Genomic DNA, 20851 nt, shown 5'->3' with positions numbered 1-20851 from the left:
GTCTGTCTGTACATTCAATTGATTTATCTCCTCTATTCCTCTCTGTTCTGTTTCTTTTTCACTCTACTGCTTCCTCTTCCACCTCATTTCTCAGCCAATGTACAGTATAATCATGTTTCCTCCAAGCTCTGTGATGTCTTGGCAAACACATTTTCATAGTATTGAACCATTTCCCCTATATTAGAATCTAAGAAAAATTCCATGCATGATAATTCTAAAGGGAAAAACAGCTCAAGAAGCATGGGAAGCTCTGAAAAATATAATCATAAAAGCCCAGTTCAGCACAATACCACTGAAGAAGAAAAACAAGAAATCCAAGAAGAAAGAGCATGGTTACATAAAGATCTCTCTGATAATCTAAAAGCAAAAAGGACAAGTACAAAACATGGAAAGAGGGACATATAACTAAGGCAGAGTATCTTGACAGAAAAAGTGCAAAGAAGACCAATTGAGATGATTAAAGGCCTGGAGACAAAAAAGAACTGGGTGGACATGACATGAAAAAAGAAGAACTGGGGAAACATGATAGCAGTATTCGAGTACTTGAGAGGTTGCCACAATGAATGATCAACTTATTTTCCAAAGCACCAGAGGGTAGGACAAGAAACAATGGAAGGAAACTAATCAAGGGAAGAAGAAACCGGAAATTAAGGAGAAACTTCCTAACACTGAGAACAATTAATCAGTGGAACAGCTTGCCTTCAGGTGCTTCATTCACTGGAGGTTTTAAGAAGAGACTAGAGAATCACTTGTCTGAAATGGTATAGGGTTTCTTGCTTAAGTAGGGGGTTGGACTAAAAGACCTTGAAGGTCCCTTCTAGCTCTGTTCTGATTGATTGGTTATATCTGAACAGCTTAATACATTTTAGTAAAAGCAGTTTCCTTGCATTGCAAATCTAGCAATCTATAATGACACCGGAAATCTTAGTAATGATAGCATTTTCGAATAGTATAAGTATCTTTTCCTCACTTGTTTTTTAAGCTCAGATGAGGAAGAATTGAGGGAAGGAAAACATTGTTTATTTTTAAACCTACTTTTCTGCAGTTACATATGTGTAAGTTACAAAAGTTTAAAAAGAAACCCTTGAATTCATTAGATTCCTGCACTTAATAACTATTGTATAAATCAGAAACCTCTTTGTATCTTTTTTCTTGCACGCTATGCCCCCCTCCTCCTCCCTTCCTCCCCCCCCCCGTGTGTTTATGCATAATTAATTTATTAGACTTTTTTCACTTCTAAAATACTCAGTGAATTTTACTGGTGTTTCAACTACCAGTGTAAAACAATATGTATTAGACGCCTGCAAAAATACAGAATTGTATTTATTTATTATAAGAAAATAAAAGGCAGCTTGAACTAGGCAGAGAATCAAAAAAGGTTATAATATAATATTTCACTTTGTTTTTCTCACTCTGCTTAGTTTTTCTGGCTTTTCTTTTTCTTTTTGTTGATACTCCTTCAATTTTATCTTTTCCATTACTTTGGGATAATCAGTTGGGTGGAATAAGAATTGTCACTGATGGAAGTCCAAATCTAACAGTGCTGACTCTTCAGCATTCATGATGTACTATCCACAAGAGGGCAGTAAGGTTTAGAGAAAGAATTAAAGATTTATTCTGTATGTTCCCTTTGTCTTTAACATATTTCTTGGTCTAAAAGATTAATCTGAAGTCACTTTGATCCCTGGCACAAATGCATAGGACTTGTGCTCCTTGAATCTCTTTTTTGTTACAATTATAACCCCGCCTCACTTATTTTAAGTTATATTCCTGCTTACATGCACATATAATTCAGCTTCCAAAAGTCACTTCAGTGGCTTTATCAACCTCTGTTTTTATTACTTTTCTCACTTTTGTTGCTATCTATAGATCATAATTTTTCTTTGCAATATAACAATGTAACCTTCTCCTCAGTGGTGAGATTCAAACATTTTTACTACCAGTTCTGTGGGTGTGGCTTGGTGGGCGTGGCAGGGGAAGGATACTGTAAAATCTCCAGTCTGAGGTGGTATTTGCTGGTTCTCCAAACTTCTCAAAAATTTCTGCTACCGGTTCTCCAGAACTGGTCAGAACCTGCTGATTACCACCTCTGCTCCTCCTCCCCTCCCCATTCCCTGTCCCCCCCTCTCCACCCAAGCAACAATGTCCTAGACCAGGGGTGTCAAACTCACATCATCACGGTGGCATCATGTGACTTTTCAGGACTTTTTCCCCCTTTGCTAAACTGGGCATGGGTGTGGCCAGTGTGTGATGCATCCAGTCCGTGTGCCATGTGTTTGATAGCCCTGTCCTAGACTGCGTATGTCCTTTGTTTAAAGAATGCTTTAAATCTAAAAAAGTTTTGCCAAGGAAGTAAGAAAAAGCTACAGGCTGAACTTTGCTAAGTGCTTATCACTGATCAAAACAGTTAAAAAAATGCTTTAAAAAGATTTTAAAAATGGGTAGGATAGACAAGCTACTTTTGTTGAAGGTTTAGGCACAGATCATTGGGGGATTTGTTTGGTTTTTATGATTGGTGTACATGTTGACAAATATTGCTTATTTAATTAAAAACAAACATTTTCTGTGTACATGATAGATAGTATAATTCTGGTCTGTAAACTTTAAACTTTGCTGAAAATATTTTGATATTTTATTTTTAATGTTTAAAATTCAGAACAACAAGATGAGATAATAAAAAAAGCAGAAGGCAAACAACAAAACTTGTTGACAGAACTGGAAAATACTACACATTCTTTGGAAGATACAAAGGTAGGACTTCACAATAGTTAAGTCCAATTATATTGAATATAAATGAGAAATCCAGGATATAGTTTAAAATATGAATATTTTCATTTAGTAGAATCTTAATTATAAAAACATATCGCTACATATAAGTTGGAAAAAATGTACTTTTTATTCTCTTTAGAATATTTGTAAGAATTTAGAAACTGAGTTGCAAATTTCAGTAAAAACATTGGCAGAAGTCACTGAACAAAAGGAATTGATTGTAAGAGAATTTGAAGAAACTAGAATTCTGCATGCATCGGTAACTGAAGGGTTCCAGATTGAAGTTTCTAATTTGAAGGAGATGCTATTGAAAGAAGAAAATAGGTAAAATTATTTTCTGTGTAAATTTTAAAAAATAGTTATGACAAAGGGAAAACATCAACTTCCCTGTGAATAAGGACACAGCAGCAAAGTATGACTGATTTCAGACGTTGCCTGCTGGGCATAAAGGAGCAATTGTGGAGGTTGGGGAAGATCAAAGGAGATGGCAGATTATCAAAGGCTATCTAAGACAAACCTAAAGAGAAGGAGCCTGCTGAATTACCCTTAATAGGCCTGTACATGCAATGTCTACCATCTTTCTACACTTTCTGGCCTTGACTCAATTCGCTGTCCAGCAGAGACCAGTAAGCTGGACAGTCATGTACATTTGTTTAATAAATAAATAATAAAGTAGGTCTAAACTGATCATAGTGTAGATTTTGCTTTTTTATGTGTATGGTATAGATAATCTTTGAGTTATGAATGTATTGGAGCCTACATTTGCAAAATGAGAAGATGTTAAGTGAAGCATATTAAGGGAATGAGCTCCATCCAGCTCACCACAATGCATTTAGAAAATGAATGCGCGGGTTATTAAGTACTCATGGAATGCCACGGGGGTGGGGAAGACCACAAGGGGCCTAGTGCAGGAACAAAACTACCTGCCTGCAATGTCCCAAGGTCTCCCCTCACTCACTGAGATATTCCATGCTCCTCTTCCGACAGCTGCTTGGGCATCCTCTGCACACAACCCTTGCACCCAGCCCTCCTGTCACTGATTGCTCACTCACCTTTCAAAGATCTCCAGAGCTCAGGATTCTGGGAAAGGAAACGAGACAGACGGTTCCACTGCTAGGCCACAGGACTGAAAAGTGGCTGTCCTTTTCTGAGACACTAGAAAAACCTCTCTGTTTTTTTTGTCATTAGATACTAGCCTTCCATTCCACAGCAAAAGCAAATGGGGAGGGAGAGAAATCTTTTGCTTTCTTGCCATTTTCCTTTGCTCCCTTGCTAATGGTGGCTGGAGGGAAAACAAGGAAGCAGCCAGAAATCTCTTCCTTTAGAGTAACGTTCCCTTAGACCAGGGGCATCAAACTTAAGGCTTGGGAGCCAGATCTGGCCTGCGGAGTGCTTAGATGTGGCCCACAGGGCTATCCTGGAAATAGTGAAGGATCGGCCCATGGCACCTCTGCCAGCAAAAATTGAGCTTGCGAGGGCCACATATGGCCCTCCCAAACTCCGTTTTAGCTGGCAGAGGATTGCAGGAGGCCATCGCAGCTGAAAATGGAGCTTGGGAGCCCATTTTCACTGGCAGACTGGGACACCACAGGTATCCTCCAACACAAGTTATGTCATGCTGGCCATGCCCGTCCTGGCCATGGTCCCCTGATCCCCCCAAACACAATCCTGATGTGGCTCTCAATGAAATCAAGTTGGACAAACCTGCCTTAGACATTTGCTTTCACTGTGGAATGGAATGCTAGCATCTAGTGACAAAAGGATAACAGGTTTTTCCAGCATGTCAGAAAAAGATGGCTGCTTTTCTGCCACATAACCTAGCAATGGAGCAGCCTATTCTCCTTTCCTACCCTGGCATCCTGAACCATGGAGATCTTCAAAAGGTAAGTGAGTGATCAGTAATAGAGTGGAGGGGACCTAGCAGAACAAGATAGGGGAGAAATAGGCAGGAGGTACATGCTGCAGAGTCTGCAGTCGGTCATAAACGCAAATGACTGCAGGGATGCTGCAATGTTTATAACTTTGGGACTGGGTCGTAAGTATGTGTTGGGTCGGTGGGTGGTCTGTTGTAACTTTGAACGGTTGCTAAGTGACCTGTCATAAGTTGAGAACTACCTGCTCTTTATGATAGATTGTTATAGACAAAACAGTTTGCTAAATATAGAATTAGAATGATCACTTAACCTCTCTGCTGTATCTCAGCTTTGTAGCCATATTTTATTTCTGCCATTCAATCAGTTTTTAGTGGTTTATAATGTGTGTTCAAAGTTATTCATTCAGATATAATTCTTTTTTCCTAAACCATTCATTGAAAATTTAATATTATTTTAATAGGCAAAGGGAATTGAGAGATGCCTCAGATGCATTAGTTTTGGAACTCCAAAATAAATCAACTGAACTAGGTATGTTGAAGAACTGAAAACATAGATATTGTTCTTTAGAACTACTTAAAATTGTAACAGAGTTAATTTTGTATATATTAATTTTATTGTTCATCTTCTTTCATGGTCACACTGCATTTAATATTCATTAAATTAATTATCTAGCCACCCATCTCACAAACAAACAACTGTGGATGCCATATAACAGAGCTAAAAACAATAAATATATTAAAATACTTTTAAAAGTATAAAAAACAAAATAAAAAATAATAGATGAAGGAAAGTTTAAAAATAATAGAGCCATTTCACTACTTCACCCATTTCTTGGGATCCCCAAGCCTGTTGGCAAAAACAGGTCTTGGGAGACCTCCAGAAGTTCAACAGTGGCAAGGTCAACCTCATCTCAGGGTGAAGATTCCACCAGTGAAAGGCACTACAACAGAAAAGGTCTGCTTCCTAGAGCTACCTATGACACAGGCTCTGTATCCTGCCCCCTCTGCCCTATCTGGAAGGACAGGCAGATGAAATAAGTGGGAGGCACACAGGTAGCCTTCAAATCACAATGACAATTTGAAACAGATTTTCTGTTGCTAATTATACTGTTGTAAAGTGATACCACTTTGCTAAGTGGTAGCAGGCACCAATCTCTGCAATCCCAGTTGTTGTCATTCACCAAACCCCACAGTCATTAGACAATTTCTGACCAACTTCTCACAATCAAGGTCAGTGGGAAAACTGGCAGGAAGTTGCAAGTCTCAGGCAGGCAGGTAGGCAAGCAGGTGAGTGGCTACTGTTGAGTGAAGGAGGATTATGGAGCTGCAGAGATGATATAAGAGGGTGTGAGGAAGAGTTGGGGAGAGTATGAGGGGCTAGGTGAGAAGTGTGATGGGCAGGGAAAGTGCATACATGTGCGAGGGGGTACAGAAAAGGCATAGTGTGAAGTAGTGTGCAAGAGGCTTGGGGAAGGTGTGCAAGTGGCACAGAGGGGCTAGGGGAGGCTGTATTGGTGGGGGAGATTTATCCCAGCAACCTGCAATCTTCCCTGCTAGCTTCTCCATTGGATTTTACTTTTTAGCCTTTTTTGGGTGTGTGTGTGTGTTTCTGAGCATGTTAATGCAATCACTGAAAACATTCACCTATGCATTTTTTTCAAATTTTAAAGGAAGAATATGACAAAATATAGGAGAATGTACCATTGGATTTTGGTTATATATCAGTCTAAGAATGAATAAAAAATAAAAAAGTATATGTGATTTCATAATTGAAAATATTACATTATATTCTTAATGTTTGAATTAATTGCAGAAATGATGACCAAACTGAAAAATGATAAAGAAAAGCAAATTGAAGAATTGGAACCGGTCTTAGTAAGTGATTTTTAATATTTTTCCATTCAACTAGCTGACATTACATCTTTCATTTATTGAGGATAATGTCTTAATACTTTCTATTCACTTTTTTTAAAATCACAAACTATTAAGAGCTTATATTAAAGGGTCTACCTCCAGCATCTTATATTGCAACTGCCCAGCTGGGTAGCTGGGATGATCTTTATGTCTTGGATGATTCTGCCATGTTTACATACACATTGGCATGCTATGGTGGAATCTGGTGCTGAGTTGCAAGAGGAAAGGTTTTTTTCCCCTTAATTCATTCCTTGCATCTATCTTCATATAAAAAGATAAAACAGCCCAACCTACCAAAAACATAAATCAAAAACGTAACTGTAAAGACAGACTAAGAATACAAATTAAAATAAGCAAGAAAATGGTAAGAAAACACCTACCCACTCTAGATAAGTTCAAATCACAGGAACTTGACAGATTACATCCCAGATTTCTGAAGGATCTGGAAGATGTGATCTTGAGACCATTGAACTATATCTTTCAAAGATCCTGGAGCACTGGGGAACTACCAGAGCACTGGAAATGAACTGATGTGGTTCCCAACTTCCCCCCCAAAAGGTGGGGGGGAGACAGAGCTAGGAAACTACAGACCAATCAGCTGAACATCAATGCCTGGGAATATCCAGAAAAGATAAGCAACAGATCTGCAAACACCTAGAAGCAAGCAAAGTTATAGCTAGAACCAAACACAGGCTTCTCAAAAACAGATCATGCCAAACAAATCTTATTTCATTCTTTAACAATTAGTGGACCAGCAAAATGCAGTGGACATAGTATATTTGAATTTGAGTAAGGCATTTGACAAAGTAGATCACCACCGACTTCTTGATAATCTAAAGAAGCTAAGCTTGGTAAATTAAAAAAAAAGAGGGATAAACAGCATCACCACCAACTGGCTAACAAACTGCACTCAACATGTAGTCCTTAATGGAACTAAATCTACATGGAGAGAAGTATGCAAGCAGGGTACCGCCCAGTACTTTTTAACATCTTCATAAACTATTTAGATGAGGCAGTAGAAAGGGAAGTCATCCAATTTGCAGGTGACACTAAACTAGCCAACACCCCAGAAGATAGGCTCAAGATCCAGATGGTTATCGACAAACTTGAACACTGGGCCCTATCTAACAAAATAAAATTCAGTGTAGAGAAAAGTAAGGTTTTACACCTAGCCAAGAAAAATCAAATATATAGGTACAGATTAGGTAAAACTTGGCTGAATGCTAGAAACTATGACAAGGATCTTGGAGTCTTAGTGGACAAGACGTGAGCCATCAGTGTGTGGCCAAAAAAGCCAATGCAACCCTAGGTTGCATTAATAGGGATAGAATCAAGATTATATGAATATTTGTACTGCTTTATAAGGCCTTAGTAAGACCGCACTGGGAATACTGCATTTAGTTTTGATTATTATATTATAAAAAAGATGTTGAGACTCTGGAAACAGTGCAGAAAAGAGCAACAAAGATGATTACGTGACTGGAGCTAAAACATGAAGAATGGTTGCCGGAATTGGGAATGTCTAGTTTAATGAAAAGGATTAGGGTTGACATGATAGCAACGAGGGGCTCCCACAAAGAAGAGCAGGCCAACCTATTTTACAAAGTACCAGAAGGCAAGACAAGAGACAAAGAAAACTAATCAATGAGAAAAGCAAACTAGAACTAAGGAGAAATTTCCTAACAGTGAGGACAATTAACCAGTAGAATAACTTGCCTTCAGAAGTTGTGGGTGCTCCACCACTGGAGGCTACTGGACAGCCACTTGTCTAGAATGTAAAGGATCTTCTGCTTGAGCAGGAGGCTGGACTGGAAACCTCCAAGGTCCCTTCCAACTCTATTATTCTGTTACCCAAGGAGGTAACAGCCAAATCAGCCTTGATTCCTTGTTATGCAGAAAGAGGCCCAGGAGGGATCCTCCCTAAATTTCACAGGATATGTTTGATAGTTATGCAGAGTAGGGGTCGCCAACCTTTTGGACCTCAGGGACCACCAAACTCATAATTTTGGTGAGAGAGAGATGGGGGGGGGAGAGAGAGAGAGAGAGAGAGAGAGAGAGAGAGGTCCGATCTAACCTGGCGGTGGTGTTCGTTCTTTCTTTCTTTCTTTCTTTCTTTCTTTCTTTCTTTCTTTCTTTCTTTCTTTCTTTCTCTCTCTCTCTCTCTCTCTCTCTCTCTCTCTCACACACACACACACACACACACACACACACACAGAGGTCCCTCACACACACACACACACACACACACACACACACACACACAGAGGTCCTCACACACACACATCCTCCAAGGTACCCACATTCCTTCACTAACCTGCTTTTCAGCACCATTCTCATGCGGGGGAGAGAGAAAGAGATATATGAGATCCCAAATAAAAAATGATCGATTGGTAGGAAAACAGGGTGGGGAATTTTCCTGCAGATTTTTGGGGGGATTGAAGAGACCCTGGGAAAATCCCCAAAAAAGTCTTGAAGGAAAATTCCCTACCCCATTTTTCTACCGATCGATCATTCTTTATTTGGGATAGCAGGATACCGTCTCCAGCTCCATTCTCAGGGGCAGAGAGAGAGAGACTTTTGGCTTCATGCAAGGAAAACAGCAGAAGCAGCAGAAGTCTTTCTTTCTCTTCCCCAAACTCCACCAGAAATGAGTCTTTGCCGGCACAGCCTCTTGGAGCAGGATGCCTTGCAGGGTCCCAAAGACTCATTTCTGGTGGACTTTTGCTGCTTTCCTTGTGTGCAGCCAAAAGCAGAAGAAGAAAGAAATGGAAAGAAGCAGCCTGATAGCCAGGCAAGGAGCGTGGGGCGAGGGGGATAGTCCCCCCTCTGCCCTTTCCCCCCTCTCCTCATTACCTTGTGGTGTTTGTAATGCAAGCAACACAAACCTTGTGTTCCCGCAGGCCATGTGGGCAGCACAGTGTTGTGTTCCCGCACAGCCTGGATTAATTGCTTTGTGGGGTGCTTTGGGGGTGACATTTCTCTGAGGATCACCAAAATTTTCTTGTGGACTAGTTGGCAACCACTGATGCAGAGTGTGTTTTAATCAGGCAAGATTTCTGTCTCTTAGCAAACAGTAATAAAGAAATTACGTTGAATAGTTTATTGTGCTATTCTTGGTTCCTTTCACTTGATACATTCTCTCTTAAGGTTCTTCACTCATCTCTCTCAAGAATACACACCCAATGATGTGCCCCAAAAGCAGGACTTGGGAGGAAGGACTTATCAATATAAAGAAATAGAAAGATTTTCACAATAATAGAATGAAACTTTATTCATTTTGTGCCAATTTTTAATTTATTTTAACTTTTGAATAGGTACAAGTCCAAGATTTTTTACATGGAAAACAAATTCTTGAGAAGACCATTGAAAAATTACAAGACAGAGAAAGAGAGTTAAAGGACACTCTTCAGACAAGAGAGGTATTGTAAGTTCTGATAGAGTTTGATATTTACATACAGTATAATTATTACAAAAATATAGTTTAAAATATCTTCCTATTTAAAATAAATATATACTAGACCAAGGGTGTCAAACTGGATTTCTTTGAGGGCCAGATCAGCATTGTAATTCTCCTCTGTAGGCTGGTGGTGTGTGTGAGGGAGGCAGGGCGTATGCCTCCTACAGCACCTTTCTGGCCAAAACAGGGCACGGGGGGGGCGCGCTTGGGGCCCCTGCACTTCATTTTCGCCCTCAATGTCCTCCTGCAGTACTCTGCTGGCTGAAAATGGGTAACATGGCCCATTTTGGGGCCTTTTTTTGGCCCATTTTGACCCCCTTTTCAGCCCATTTTTGGCCTCTTTTGGACCTGCTTTTCAGCCCATTTTGGTCCCATTTTTGGCCCATTCTTCAATTCGTTTTTGACTGGCAGAAGGCTGTAGGAGGCCATGGAGGGTGAAAACGAGGCACGGGGCCCCACATATGCCCCGTTTTAGCTGCCAGAGGTGCCACGGTCTAGTCCCTTGGTATTTCCAGGCTAGCCCTGTGGGCCGGATTTAAGCATCCCACGGACTGAATCAGGCCCACGGGCCTTGAGTTTTACACCCCTGTACTAGACCCTTTGTCAACCTCTTGAATGGCAGATAAGCATGCATTTCTCTCTTTATGACTACCTGCATCTACTCAGTGGTACTTCTTTACTATTTTTATGTAACAGCTGTATGTCATTGTTAGAGTTTTAGAAGTGGCAAAATATGCAGGATTTTTAATGTACAATTCTCCCATATATGAGCAATAATTGTTTTTACTGTTCATAATAATATTACTGGTATGTCAGAAAGAAAGAAAAATACTGCACAATTTCATATAGGAACCAACTATCTGGAAGCAGCTAGTGAGACACATATCATCTCCAGAGCTTTAATAGCTAAATTAATTGCAGAGAGGCCACCATTTAAGTTTTTATTAGGACATACAAAATTCTTACGTTCAGCCAGTCCCTGCCCTGCTAGTGACCATCTGAGGTTATAACAGTGATGAAAAAGTAATTTTATGACCAATTCTCACACTTACAACCATTGCAGTGTCCCCATAGTCATGTGGTCAATATGTGGGTACTTTACAATTAACAGATATTTAAGACAGTGTTCTCAGTCACATCATCCCAATTTGTGCACTTCATAGCCAGCTTCCAACAAGCAGAGTAAATGGAGAAGGCGGAAGTAAAATCACAAATCACAATAACATGATATCTCACTTAACAACTGCAAGTGAATTACTTAATCACAGTAGAATGAAGACATTAGCTGACTGCAGTCACATGATGTCTTGCTTAATGACTATGTCACCGAGCCAGGGAGTTGTGGTTGTTAAGTGAGGACTGCCTGTAAGTGGCTACTTAAAGTTTAATTTAAAGACTTATTTCATTTATGTTTATTATATGAACAGTTAGAACACATAACTACCACATTTGGGACCAGAATTTTGGTTATAAGTCAAGGCACCATGTGATCAAACTTGATTTTATTTCGGGTTTTGTGATGATTGTTAGCAATTGCTAAGTGGTTGTTAAATGAACCACGTGGTCATAAAGGTAAACACATTTTAACCAATGGGCTTTTTTAAACCAGAAAATGCCAAAAAAGTTATATTGTTTAATGATGTTATTTTAAATGGTATGTTGTAAAAGTACATTCATGCTTTAATTGTTACCTGCAGAAAGAAATACATGATTTGGAAATGCAATTGTCTGATGAATTCGAAAATAAACAAAATTGCTTTCAACAACTTACAACACTGAAAGCAGAGCTTGAAAAAGAAATGTATGTACTTATATTAGTATATGGTTAGCATACTATTAGTTATGAAAGGCTTTTATGATTGCTTTACTTTTAATATATAAAGGACATGCAGGATATAATGTAAAGGTTTCCCCTGTTATATTACAATACCATACAATACAACACAACACAAGTCCCCTGTCAATCTTGTCTAACTCTAGGGGTGTGATGCTCATCTCTATTTCTTAGCTGAGAGAGCCAGCATTGTCTGAAGACATTTCCATGGCCATGTGGTCAGCATGCCTATATGCCAAGGCACACAGAAGGCAGCTACCTTCTGAGCAAATTTTCAAACTGCTGAATGGACAAGAGCAAATAACAGGAGTCCTCCAGATTTAGATGGGAATGCATCATACCAAAATGCTCCTACCATAACTGGAGGGGATCCTGGAAAAGTTTGTCAAACATACCCTAATTCATTTATTGAATTTAGTATAACAACTCATAAAACAGTCAAACCTGACTTGTGTCAAAGCCACTTAGTTTGCTTCATACATGAATCAAGTTCAGAAATCTGATTTCTTTCTCTTTCCCTTTGTTCCCTTTTTAATGAAATAGAATGAAATTTGTAGGCAGAATATAACCTTCCTATGATATGAGGTGTACGAAATTTAAGCACTAGATTCCTTTACATTCTATTTTGTAGTTATTGTTATTACACTTTATATCCAAATATTTGCGCAAATAAAGATATTCAAAATGGCTAAGAACTAGGGTAATTAGGAGTATTTTGCGGGGAGGGGCAGGAAACAGAGTTAAATGGTAAGTGCAGAAATTGCCCTTTTATAAAGATCCAAATTTTCCAATCTCAGATAGATACAATATTTAATTTGTTTTTGTAAAATGACTCTTTAAGGTTTTTAAATTTCAGAAGAGCCCGAAACCCTGACAACATTTATGCCCTTCCATCAAGCTGTTGTTGAAGGGAAATTGTGAGTTTCCTATCTAAAGAAAGACTTTGTCCTTATAGTGAAGGAGTTCCTGAAATATTAATTCGCTTTTTTTACATTGCCCTTATTATAAATGTTTGGTTGCAGCTGATCACTCTTACTCTAGATATATTTTAAGATAATCCATATCCATTCTACTTAGAATTGCTACTGTTTGATTTGTGATTTTATTTCACCGAACATGTCCAAGGTGAATTTTTTGTGTGTTTGTAAAGCATGCCATACACGGACAATATCAGTTTTACAGTTGTTTTATTTGCAATCTCAGAATGTGTATGCTTTTTGTTTCTAAATTGATCAGTGACTATAATAAGATGTACTACTATTATTACTCATACAATTTTAAAATAGTATTATTTGATGATTTTTTTTTTCAGAAGTACATATACTGTAGATATGGTCTTAGTATGAAACTTCTCAATTTATTTGTAGTGGTTTTTATGCTAAGTGCCATTAAATTGCTATTGGGATCAAAGTTCCTTAGCTGGTCTTATATTAATGTTAGTTCTGGTTGGTACATCTTTTTTATTTTTATTTATTTATTTATTTTGATTTGTCAATCACTTACAAGATATTAGATATAAGTATATACATAGTTATGAATACATGAAATGGGTACATATAAGAAAAATAAAAGAAACAATAGGACAGGGACGGGAGGCATGTTGGTGCGCTTACGCACGCCCCCTACAGACCTCTTAGGAAAGGGGTGAGGTCAATAGTAGACAGTCTAAGGTTCAAGTTTTGGGGATTTGGGGAAGAAACCACAGAGTCAGATAAAGTATTCCAGACATTGACCACTCTGTTGCTGAAGTCGTATTTCCTGCAATCAAGTTTGGTGCAGTTAATCTTGAGTTTGTATCTATTGTGTGCTCTTGTGTTGTTGTGGTTGAAGCTGAAGTATTCATTGACAGGTAGGACGTTGCAATGTATGATTTTATATACCATACTTAGATCAGACCGAAGACAGTGTAATTCAAGGTTTTCTAGGTCTAGAATTTCAAGTCTGGTGGCATAAGGTATTCTACAACAAGTAGAGGAGTGGAGAACTCTTCTTGTGAAATATTTCTGGACTTTCTCAACTGTGCTAATATCAGATACATAATGTGGGTTCCAGACTGATGAGCTGTATTCGAATATTGGTCTAGCAAATGTTTTGTATGCTCTAGTTAATAGTGTGATATTACCAGAGAAAAAGCTACGTAGGATTAAGTTAACAACTCTTAATGCCTTTTTGGCTATGTAGTTACAGTGGGCTCTAGCACTTAGATCATTAGAGATGAGTATCCCAAGGTCCTTTATAGAGCTTGGATCATCAACAAGGTCTTGACTATTCAGTCTGTATTTTATTTTCTTATTTTTTTTGCCAATATGTAAGACAGAGCATTTATTTGTTGAGATTTGTTTGACCATTCTGATACATAGTCAAGGTCTTTTTGAAGGGTAGCAGTATTGTCTGTGATGTTGAATAACTTTACATCATTAGCAAAAAGAACGCAGTTGCTCTTAATATGATCACAGTGGTCATTTATGTAGAGTATGAAGAGAGTTGGTCCTAGAACACTGCCTTGGGGGACACCACTATTGACAGGTACAGAATTTGATAGGACACTCCCAATTTTGACCATTTGTTGTCTGTTTGACAGGAATGCTTCTCCAGTTATGCAATTGTCTAGAGATTACCATAAGATTTTAGTTTTAGGAGTAGTTTGTCATATACCACTGAATCAAAGGCTTTACAGAAGTCTATGTAGATTGCGTCCATTGCTTTGCCCTGATCGAGTTGTGTAGTCCCTATGTTTTTGCAGTGTAAGAGTTGCAGATTACAGGATAGTTTTTTCCTGAAACCAAATTGTTTACTGGAGAGTAGGATCTTGTCACATAATGTTATAGAGTAGGTTTTTTTTTTTAAAAAATGAAAATATAAATAATTGTTTCTAGTATTATTTTAACAGTCTAAGGAATAAAGAGTTAAATACAGAGTGGAACAAAATTTTATTTGAGAAAGAACAACTTATGACAGAGAAAAAGATGATGGATGATGAACTTCAAAAATGTAAAGATAATCTTAAGGCAAGTTTCTGACTATATTTTTAAAAACTAAACTGTGTCCGTATATATTGTTTTTGTGCCAGTAATTGTTTTTAATTTCAAAACTAAATTATAATTGTGTACTTCCAGTGCATCTTACTATGCCTTCACTGTTCTCTAAATATGCATAAGAATGGAACTTAAATAACTTTTTTTAAAAAGGCTGAAAACGACTTTGAGTAAGCTTTCTATTTCTTTTTCTTCCATTCAGTCAATTATTGGAGGCTGCCTAGACAAATTCGTACAGTTTTCTTGCAAGGTTTTTCAGAAGTGGTTTGTCATTGCTTCCTTCCTAGGGCTGAGAGAAAGTAATTGGCTCAAGGTCACCCATCTGGTTTTGTGCCCAAGGCAGAAGTAAAATTCATGGTCTCCCAGGTTCTAGTCTGATACCTTTAATCACTACATTAAACTGGATCAAGAAAGTTCTATAAGTGACCATTCAATATTTGTAGTATATATACTTAATTTATACCAGTTTTGCATTTTCTACATTTTTTCTTGTTTTTTTTTGTTCAGAATGTTAAAAATACAGATGAAGAAGCCAAAAAACAAATTGACATTTTAAAACAAGCTAACCTCTTATTAAGGTAAGGTAAAGTAAGATAAGTTTACTGTGGTATGTTCATTAAAATTTAAATTTCATAGTTCTATTCTTACATACTGATGCCCTCTGCTAACATAAATTCATGGATGGATGTGTGTATGTGTGTGTGTGTTTGTGTAAAACTTTAGAAGTAAAACATATTTTATTGTCCAATACAAAACAGGATAGATGTTGCAGTCTTATGTTATATATATTGGAGTGACATCAATTTTATATAGGTTAGTTGTGTGAGTATTAAGTTGGGAACCAGTGGTTCCCAAGCTAAAGATGACATTATTCAAATATATATCATTTGTTACATAGATTAATAAAGAAAAAACATATTCCTGATGGTTCAGATTTCTCTGTATTGAAAGTGCATAATATGTACACACATATGTGACATAGTGAAGTAGGTAGAGAAAAGTCAATTTGCCTTCATTTCACAACACATGGACAGACTTAAGCATAGTTACAACTAGGAAACTGTAACCATCCTAGACCAAGCCAAATTCAAAAATTCCAGATAATTTCTGGAACTCTACACCATTACATATGATGGTCCTTTCTAACTCTAGTTTTACTAATATTATATCACCAGATATCAGACAAAAAAGATGGGATGCTTTATCATTCCCTTGCCAAAAGCTGTTCCAGGACTTTATTTGGAGTATTGAACCAAATGTTACTTTCCTGAAGATTGTATTTTATTTGATTAACCACTTAAATCAGAATTTTTTTTCTCTGTTACAGCTTATTTGGAAGTAAATATGTCCTGGTGGACGTTTACTCCATATAATGCTAATTGTCATTAGGACAGATCTTCACAATTTGGAGATAGCAGTGCATCTTTTTGGCAAATATCTAAACAGTTCACTGGCATCTCTGATAGATAAAAGTTGTTCACTTCAAACATGCAATAAATAAGGGGCAGGTTACAAAAGATAGTTATTCAATACAGATATGTGCAAGCATGATTACACATTAGATCATAATCTAATATTATTGGATATGTATGGATTTCAATTCCCATATGAATTTAGCAATGTCTTTATTATAAATATTTTACAGGTAAATGGAAGTAATTGCATTTATTAATTTTTGTTATATAGCAATGAATTAGAGGAAGTAATGGAGAAATTAAAACAGAAGGATGAAGAAGCAAAAAACAAAGTTGATGAAAATGAAGAAAATGTATGAATTCACACTGATTAACATACAAATGTTAATATATGCAAATTATGATAAGAAGTAGCATGTAATATATGTTTTGCAAGGAATGAATGTTTGTCTAAAGATGAAAAATGACTGTGCAGAAAAGCAAGTCTCAAGTCCTAAGTCCCGTTATTATATTGATGTGAATTGGGAATACATCATGAAAATTGTAAAAAAACTCTGGTATAATAGGAATGGTATATTAAAAAGTATGCATGAAAAAACATGTAGCAATGGGGTCAAGACTCTATAAGTGATATAAGAATATGGTTTGAATGCAAAGATTATTGATCAGTACAACAAAAACCCATTGAAATGATTGGTTCTGTATTCAGTTATGTTTGGTGCAACTTCTGAGAAACAGCGTGGATAATTAATACTGTATATTTTGAATTTGTCATGTAGATATTTATATTTGTTTAATTCAGAAGGATTTATTACAAATGTGGAACTTTGATCACACTTTATTTTAAAAAAGCATAATAGTTTAGAGACTACCAAAAATATTATTGGTACTTAAGGTTTCATGAATCAAATGGGCAGAAAATGTTTATGCAACAATTAATGTATTAGTCCCTCAAATGCCATCAGGAAATGAAAAAAAAATACCTCCCTATGTTAAAAAATTCTCATAGTTTTAAAATAGAATTTAATTAGATTAGTAATGAATTGTATAATGTATTTGTCAATATTTATAATATATTTCTAGGTTAGAAATATTGAAAATGAAATGTCAAAAAAGGAAAAACAACTGAAAACATTAGAAAACAAGGTATGAAAATGTAAAATTCTACCTATCGGGCTTTATAGGAACTTTGATATTTATCCATTTTTGAAGTGCTTCAGGACTCAGAAACAATCTTTCTATCAAATTGAAATGTACTATTAATTCTAATCACTGAAAATGTTTACTGCAATTTTTTTTCTATGCATTTAATACTTGTAATCAAAAGTAATAAGTGAGTATGCATCAATAACTCATATATCTTCCTTTATTTCAGATAAGTATTTGTGTATATGTTTAAATTGCACTTAATCTCAACAAATGGTTTGGTTTTTATACTGAAGATAAAACAATTTTCAGAGCTTCAGTCATAGCAAGTTTTGAATACATCATAATCAGAAGAAATATTTCAAATCAGCTTTCCAAACAATAGGATTACATCTAGAATAATTATGTGATATACTATTAATGTTTGAAATATGTGTTATTGTGCTTTTTAGGTTAATAATTTAAAGAAGCAGATTGAAATGAAAATCAAGAATATTGAAGTACTGCAACAAGAAGTAAGTACTGATATATTTCATGCATAAAACATAGCATATATGGTATGTATTAAATTTTTCATTCAGATTTGTCCTATTAAATTGTCTGTGGAATATGGTAATTTAAAATATTACTTCAGTTCACACGAGTAGCTTAAAATTCAGTCTGTAATGTGCTAGAATAAATTCTGGCTTTATATGGTCACTAAAAAGGCCCATTCCCCTTTTAGAAACAAAATAGAAGTGGGAATAAAGTAAAGTGATATTTGTATTAAATATCTGTAAAACGTGCGTGCTATATATGTGTGCAATAATGCTTTTTACACTTTCAACTATTCTACTTATAGGGAAATGGTATATAATGATAATGTAATGCAATGACAACATGTTTGAACTAGATTTTATCTGGATTCTATAATATCAACCAAAAGATTTATAAAAACATAATTGAATAATAGGATCTGAATACAACAAGGGTGCAGCATGACTATCTCCTTGTGATTGCTTCTTAAAGGAGCTACACCTTTTCATGGGCTCATATGATGTTGGGCAGACTTGAAAATACATATTTGAGTTAAGGAAGTGTACATTATAGCTATAATTGCATAAATGTTGGTTTATAATTAAATATGCAAATAAAGTCTTCATTAAGAATTGTTACTAGAATAAAAGCTTGAAAAAGAAACTTGGATCAGAGAGCAAGCAACTGAGTATTACTGAAGGAAAGGTAGGCATGTTTACTTTTTGCATCAGTAACAAAATTATAAGAAGTAATACAAATTTGAGGAATTAGATCTGTAAGGTATGACACAGAGGGCATTTAACAAAAGCATTTATGAATTACTTTTTAATACTATGGCCTTCTGAAAGATACACAGTTAGAACAGTATAATAATAGACTAAAGGAATAAAAGCTGAAATAAGACATCTGAAAATAAGAATTATTTGGCTTCAATTCTCCAACCGAATACAATTCTGCTGACATTAGTTTGGTATAATAAAGAATGTCAAATATTACCTATTTGGGCATATATTTTTCAAAATTGATTCAGAAGTATTTGAATGTCACTCAAGGATAATGCTTCTCTACTATTAATTAAAACAGGTCCTCTTTTTTTAGGTTTCCATAAGAGATTTTTAAAAGGTTTTGTTACTTGAAAGTCACATTAATATTATAGAATTAATTTCTTAAAACAACCTGAAAAAGTGGAAATGCTTAGCTGAAAAGCAGAGACTAGCTGACCTTTAGTATGGTCTGAAGTAATTCTTAATATTTTTTGAAGTAGGCACATTTGAAAATTTCATTAAATTCACTTTTGTTTCCATTGATTTCATGTCCATTTCAATTCCTCAACTATTTTGGGATCACATTTGGAAATAGTTAAGATTAACATATTTGGGTTGCAAAAATCTAGAAAACTTAAACAATTAGAAATACGATTCATTGCAAGGAAAATGCAGAAGCAGAATTCATATTATAGAAATGTACAAAAAGTTGATAGGAAGTAAATGATCTTATTTGGATATATCCCTTGGTTATTATGAATAGGAATAAAGTTGTTTTCATTTTTGTTGTTCAAAGGTGAACAATTTACAGTTAGAGTTGGAAAACACAAATAGGTTACAAAAAGAAACAAGTGACAACTATAAAAATGAAATTGAGATGTCTAAGACAAATGAAAAAAGACTTCTCAAAGAGGTGAGAATTGATGTTTTTGGTATTTTATAAAACTGCATTGGTATAATTGTATACAGCATTTCATTGTATAGTTTGTGTTTATGAGTTATTTACAGGTTGATTATTTGGTAATGTTGATTTGTCTTCAGAATGCTCTCAGGAAATAAGATGTAAAAGATTGATATGGGTTGAGAGAAGAAATATTATATCTCATTTTTAGAACTAACTTTAGAAACAAAATCCTAAGATTTTCCCAAGATGGCGGCGTGCATGGTCACAGCGGCTCAATGCTCTCGAAGTCTGTTCTTCTTTTTGTGTTTTTACTTCTTTTTGTTCCTGCATTTTACTCCATCCTGCAACGGACTAACGTACTGTCGAGAAGACCTGATAAGTATAGGACAGCAACTCAAAACTGAAGTCACCTATGCTTATACAGAATCCCACAATATCCCATTGGAGCCAGCAAGATCTCCGAGAGCTCCATGGATTGTTGTCGGATCAAGCAAGCGTAGAAGACGGTGTAGGGAGAGAAAACAGAAGCGGGGATGCAGAGCGGGCCTGCTAACTCAATTGAGGAAGAGACCACAGAAACCCCCCATTATCATCTATGTTCTTCACAAATGCCAGGTCCCTTGTAAACAAAGTGGATGAACTACAGCTGCAGATCTCCCACAATCATACAATTCGTGAGTGCTGTCTGCTAGTCGTCACAGAATCCTGGCTGTACCCACAAATCCCTGATGCTACAGTGGAGTTAGCGGACCGGACCATGCACAGTCAAGATCGCAATATAGCCTCCGGTAGGAGAAGGGGAGGGGGCCTAATTATTTATGTACGTAAAAACTGGTGCACAAACAGCAAAATAACAAACAGCCATTGCTCACCAGATTTAGAGGCCATGACTGTTCAGTGTAGACTGTTTTATCTGCCACGGGAGCTAACAGTTACCATCACTGCTGTATATTTACCTCCAGATGCTAATGTTAGCATGGCGCTCAGTCACCTTGAAGACATAATTACCACGCAACAGAGAGCTCATCCTGAGGGTGTTCATATCATTGCTGGGGATTTCAACAGAGCATGCCTAAAAACTGTGCTCCCCAAACTTTACCAACATGTTAAGTGCCCAACCAGGGGAAAAAACACACTTGATCATGTGTATTCAAATATTAAGCATGCTTATAGAGCAAAACCTCTTCCCCAATCAGACCATCTCACCCTGCTTTTACTACTAGC

General features: G+C 36.5%; 1 protein-coding gene across 1 annotated transcript in view; it reads left to right on the top strand.

The window, feature by feature from the left end:
• Positions 1–20851, top strand: part of SYCP1 (synaptonemal complex protein 1) — a 66495-nt gene that overhangs the window by 26350 nt on the left and 19294 nt on the right. Inside the window, exons 12-24 of the mRNA XM_026713018.2 lie at positions 2657–2751; positions 2909–3093; positions 5104–5171; positions 6456–6517; positions 9871–9975; positions 11711–11814; positions 14738–14855; positions 15390–15460; positions 16569–16650; positions 17381–17443; positions 17896–17958; positions 18602–18664; positions 19520–19636. Coding sequence (XP_026568803.2) covers positions 2657–2751; positions 2909–3093; positions 5104–5171; positions 6456–6517; positions 9871–9975; positions 11711–11814; positions 14738–14855; positions 15390–15460; positions 16569–16650; positions 17381–17443; positions 17896–17958; positions 18602–18664; positions 19520–19636 — 1196 coding nt within the window. The remainder of the gene's footprint in view (positions 1–2656; positions 2752–2908; positions 3094–5103; positions 5172–6455; positions 6518–9870; positions 9976–11710; positions 11815–14737; positions 14856–15389; positions 15461–16568; positions 16651–17380; positions 17444–17895; positions 17959–18601; positions 18665–19519; positions 19637–20851) is intronic.

Source organism: Pseudonaja textilis, chromosome 3, assembly GCF_049901715.1.
Source record: "Pseudonaja textilis isolate UNSWEBS1 chromosome 3, rPseTex1.2, whole genome shotgun sequence".
Classification (NCBI taxonomy): Eukaryota; Metazoa; Chordata; class Lepidosauria; order Squamata; family Elapidae; genus Pseudonaja; species Pseudonaja textilis.
The sequence above is the reverse complement of the archived record's forward strand: the minus strand, read 5'-3'. Positions and strand labels throughout refer to the sequence as shown.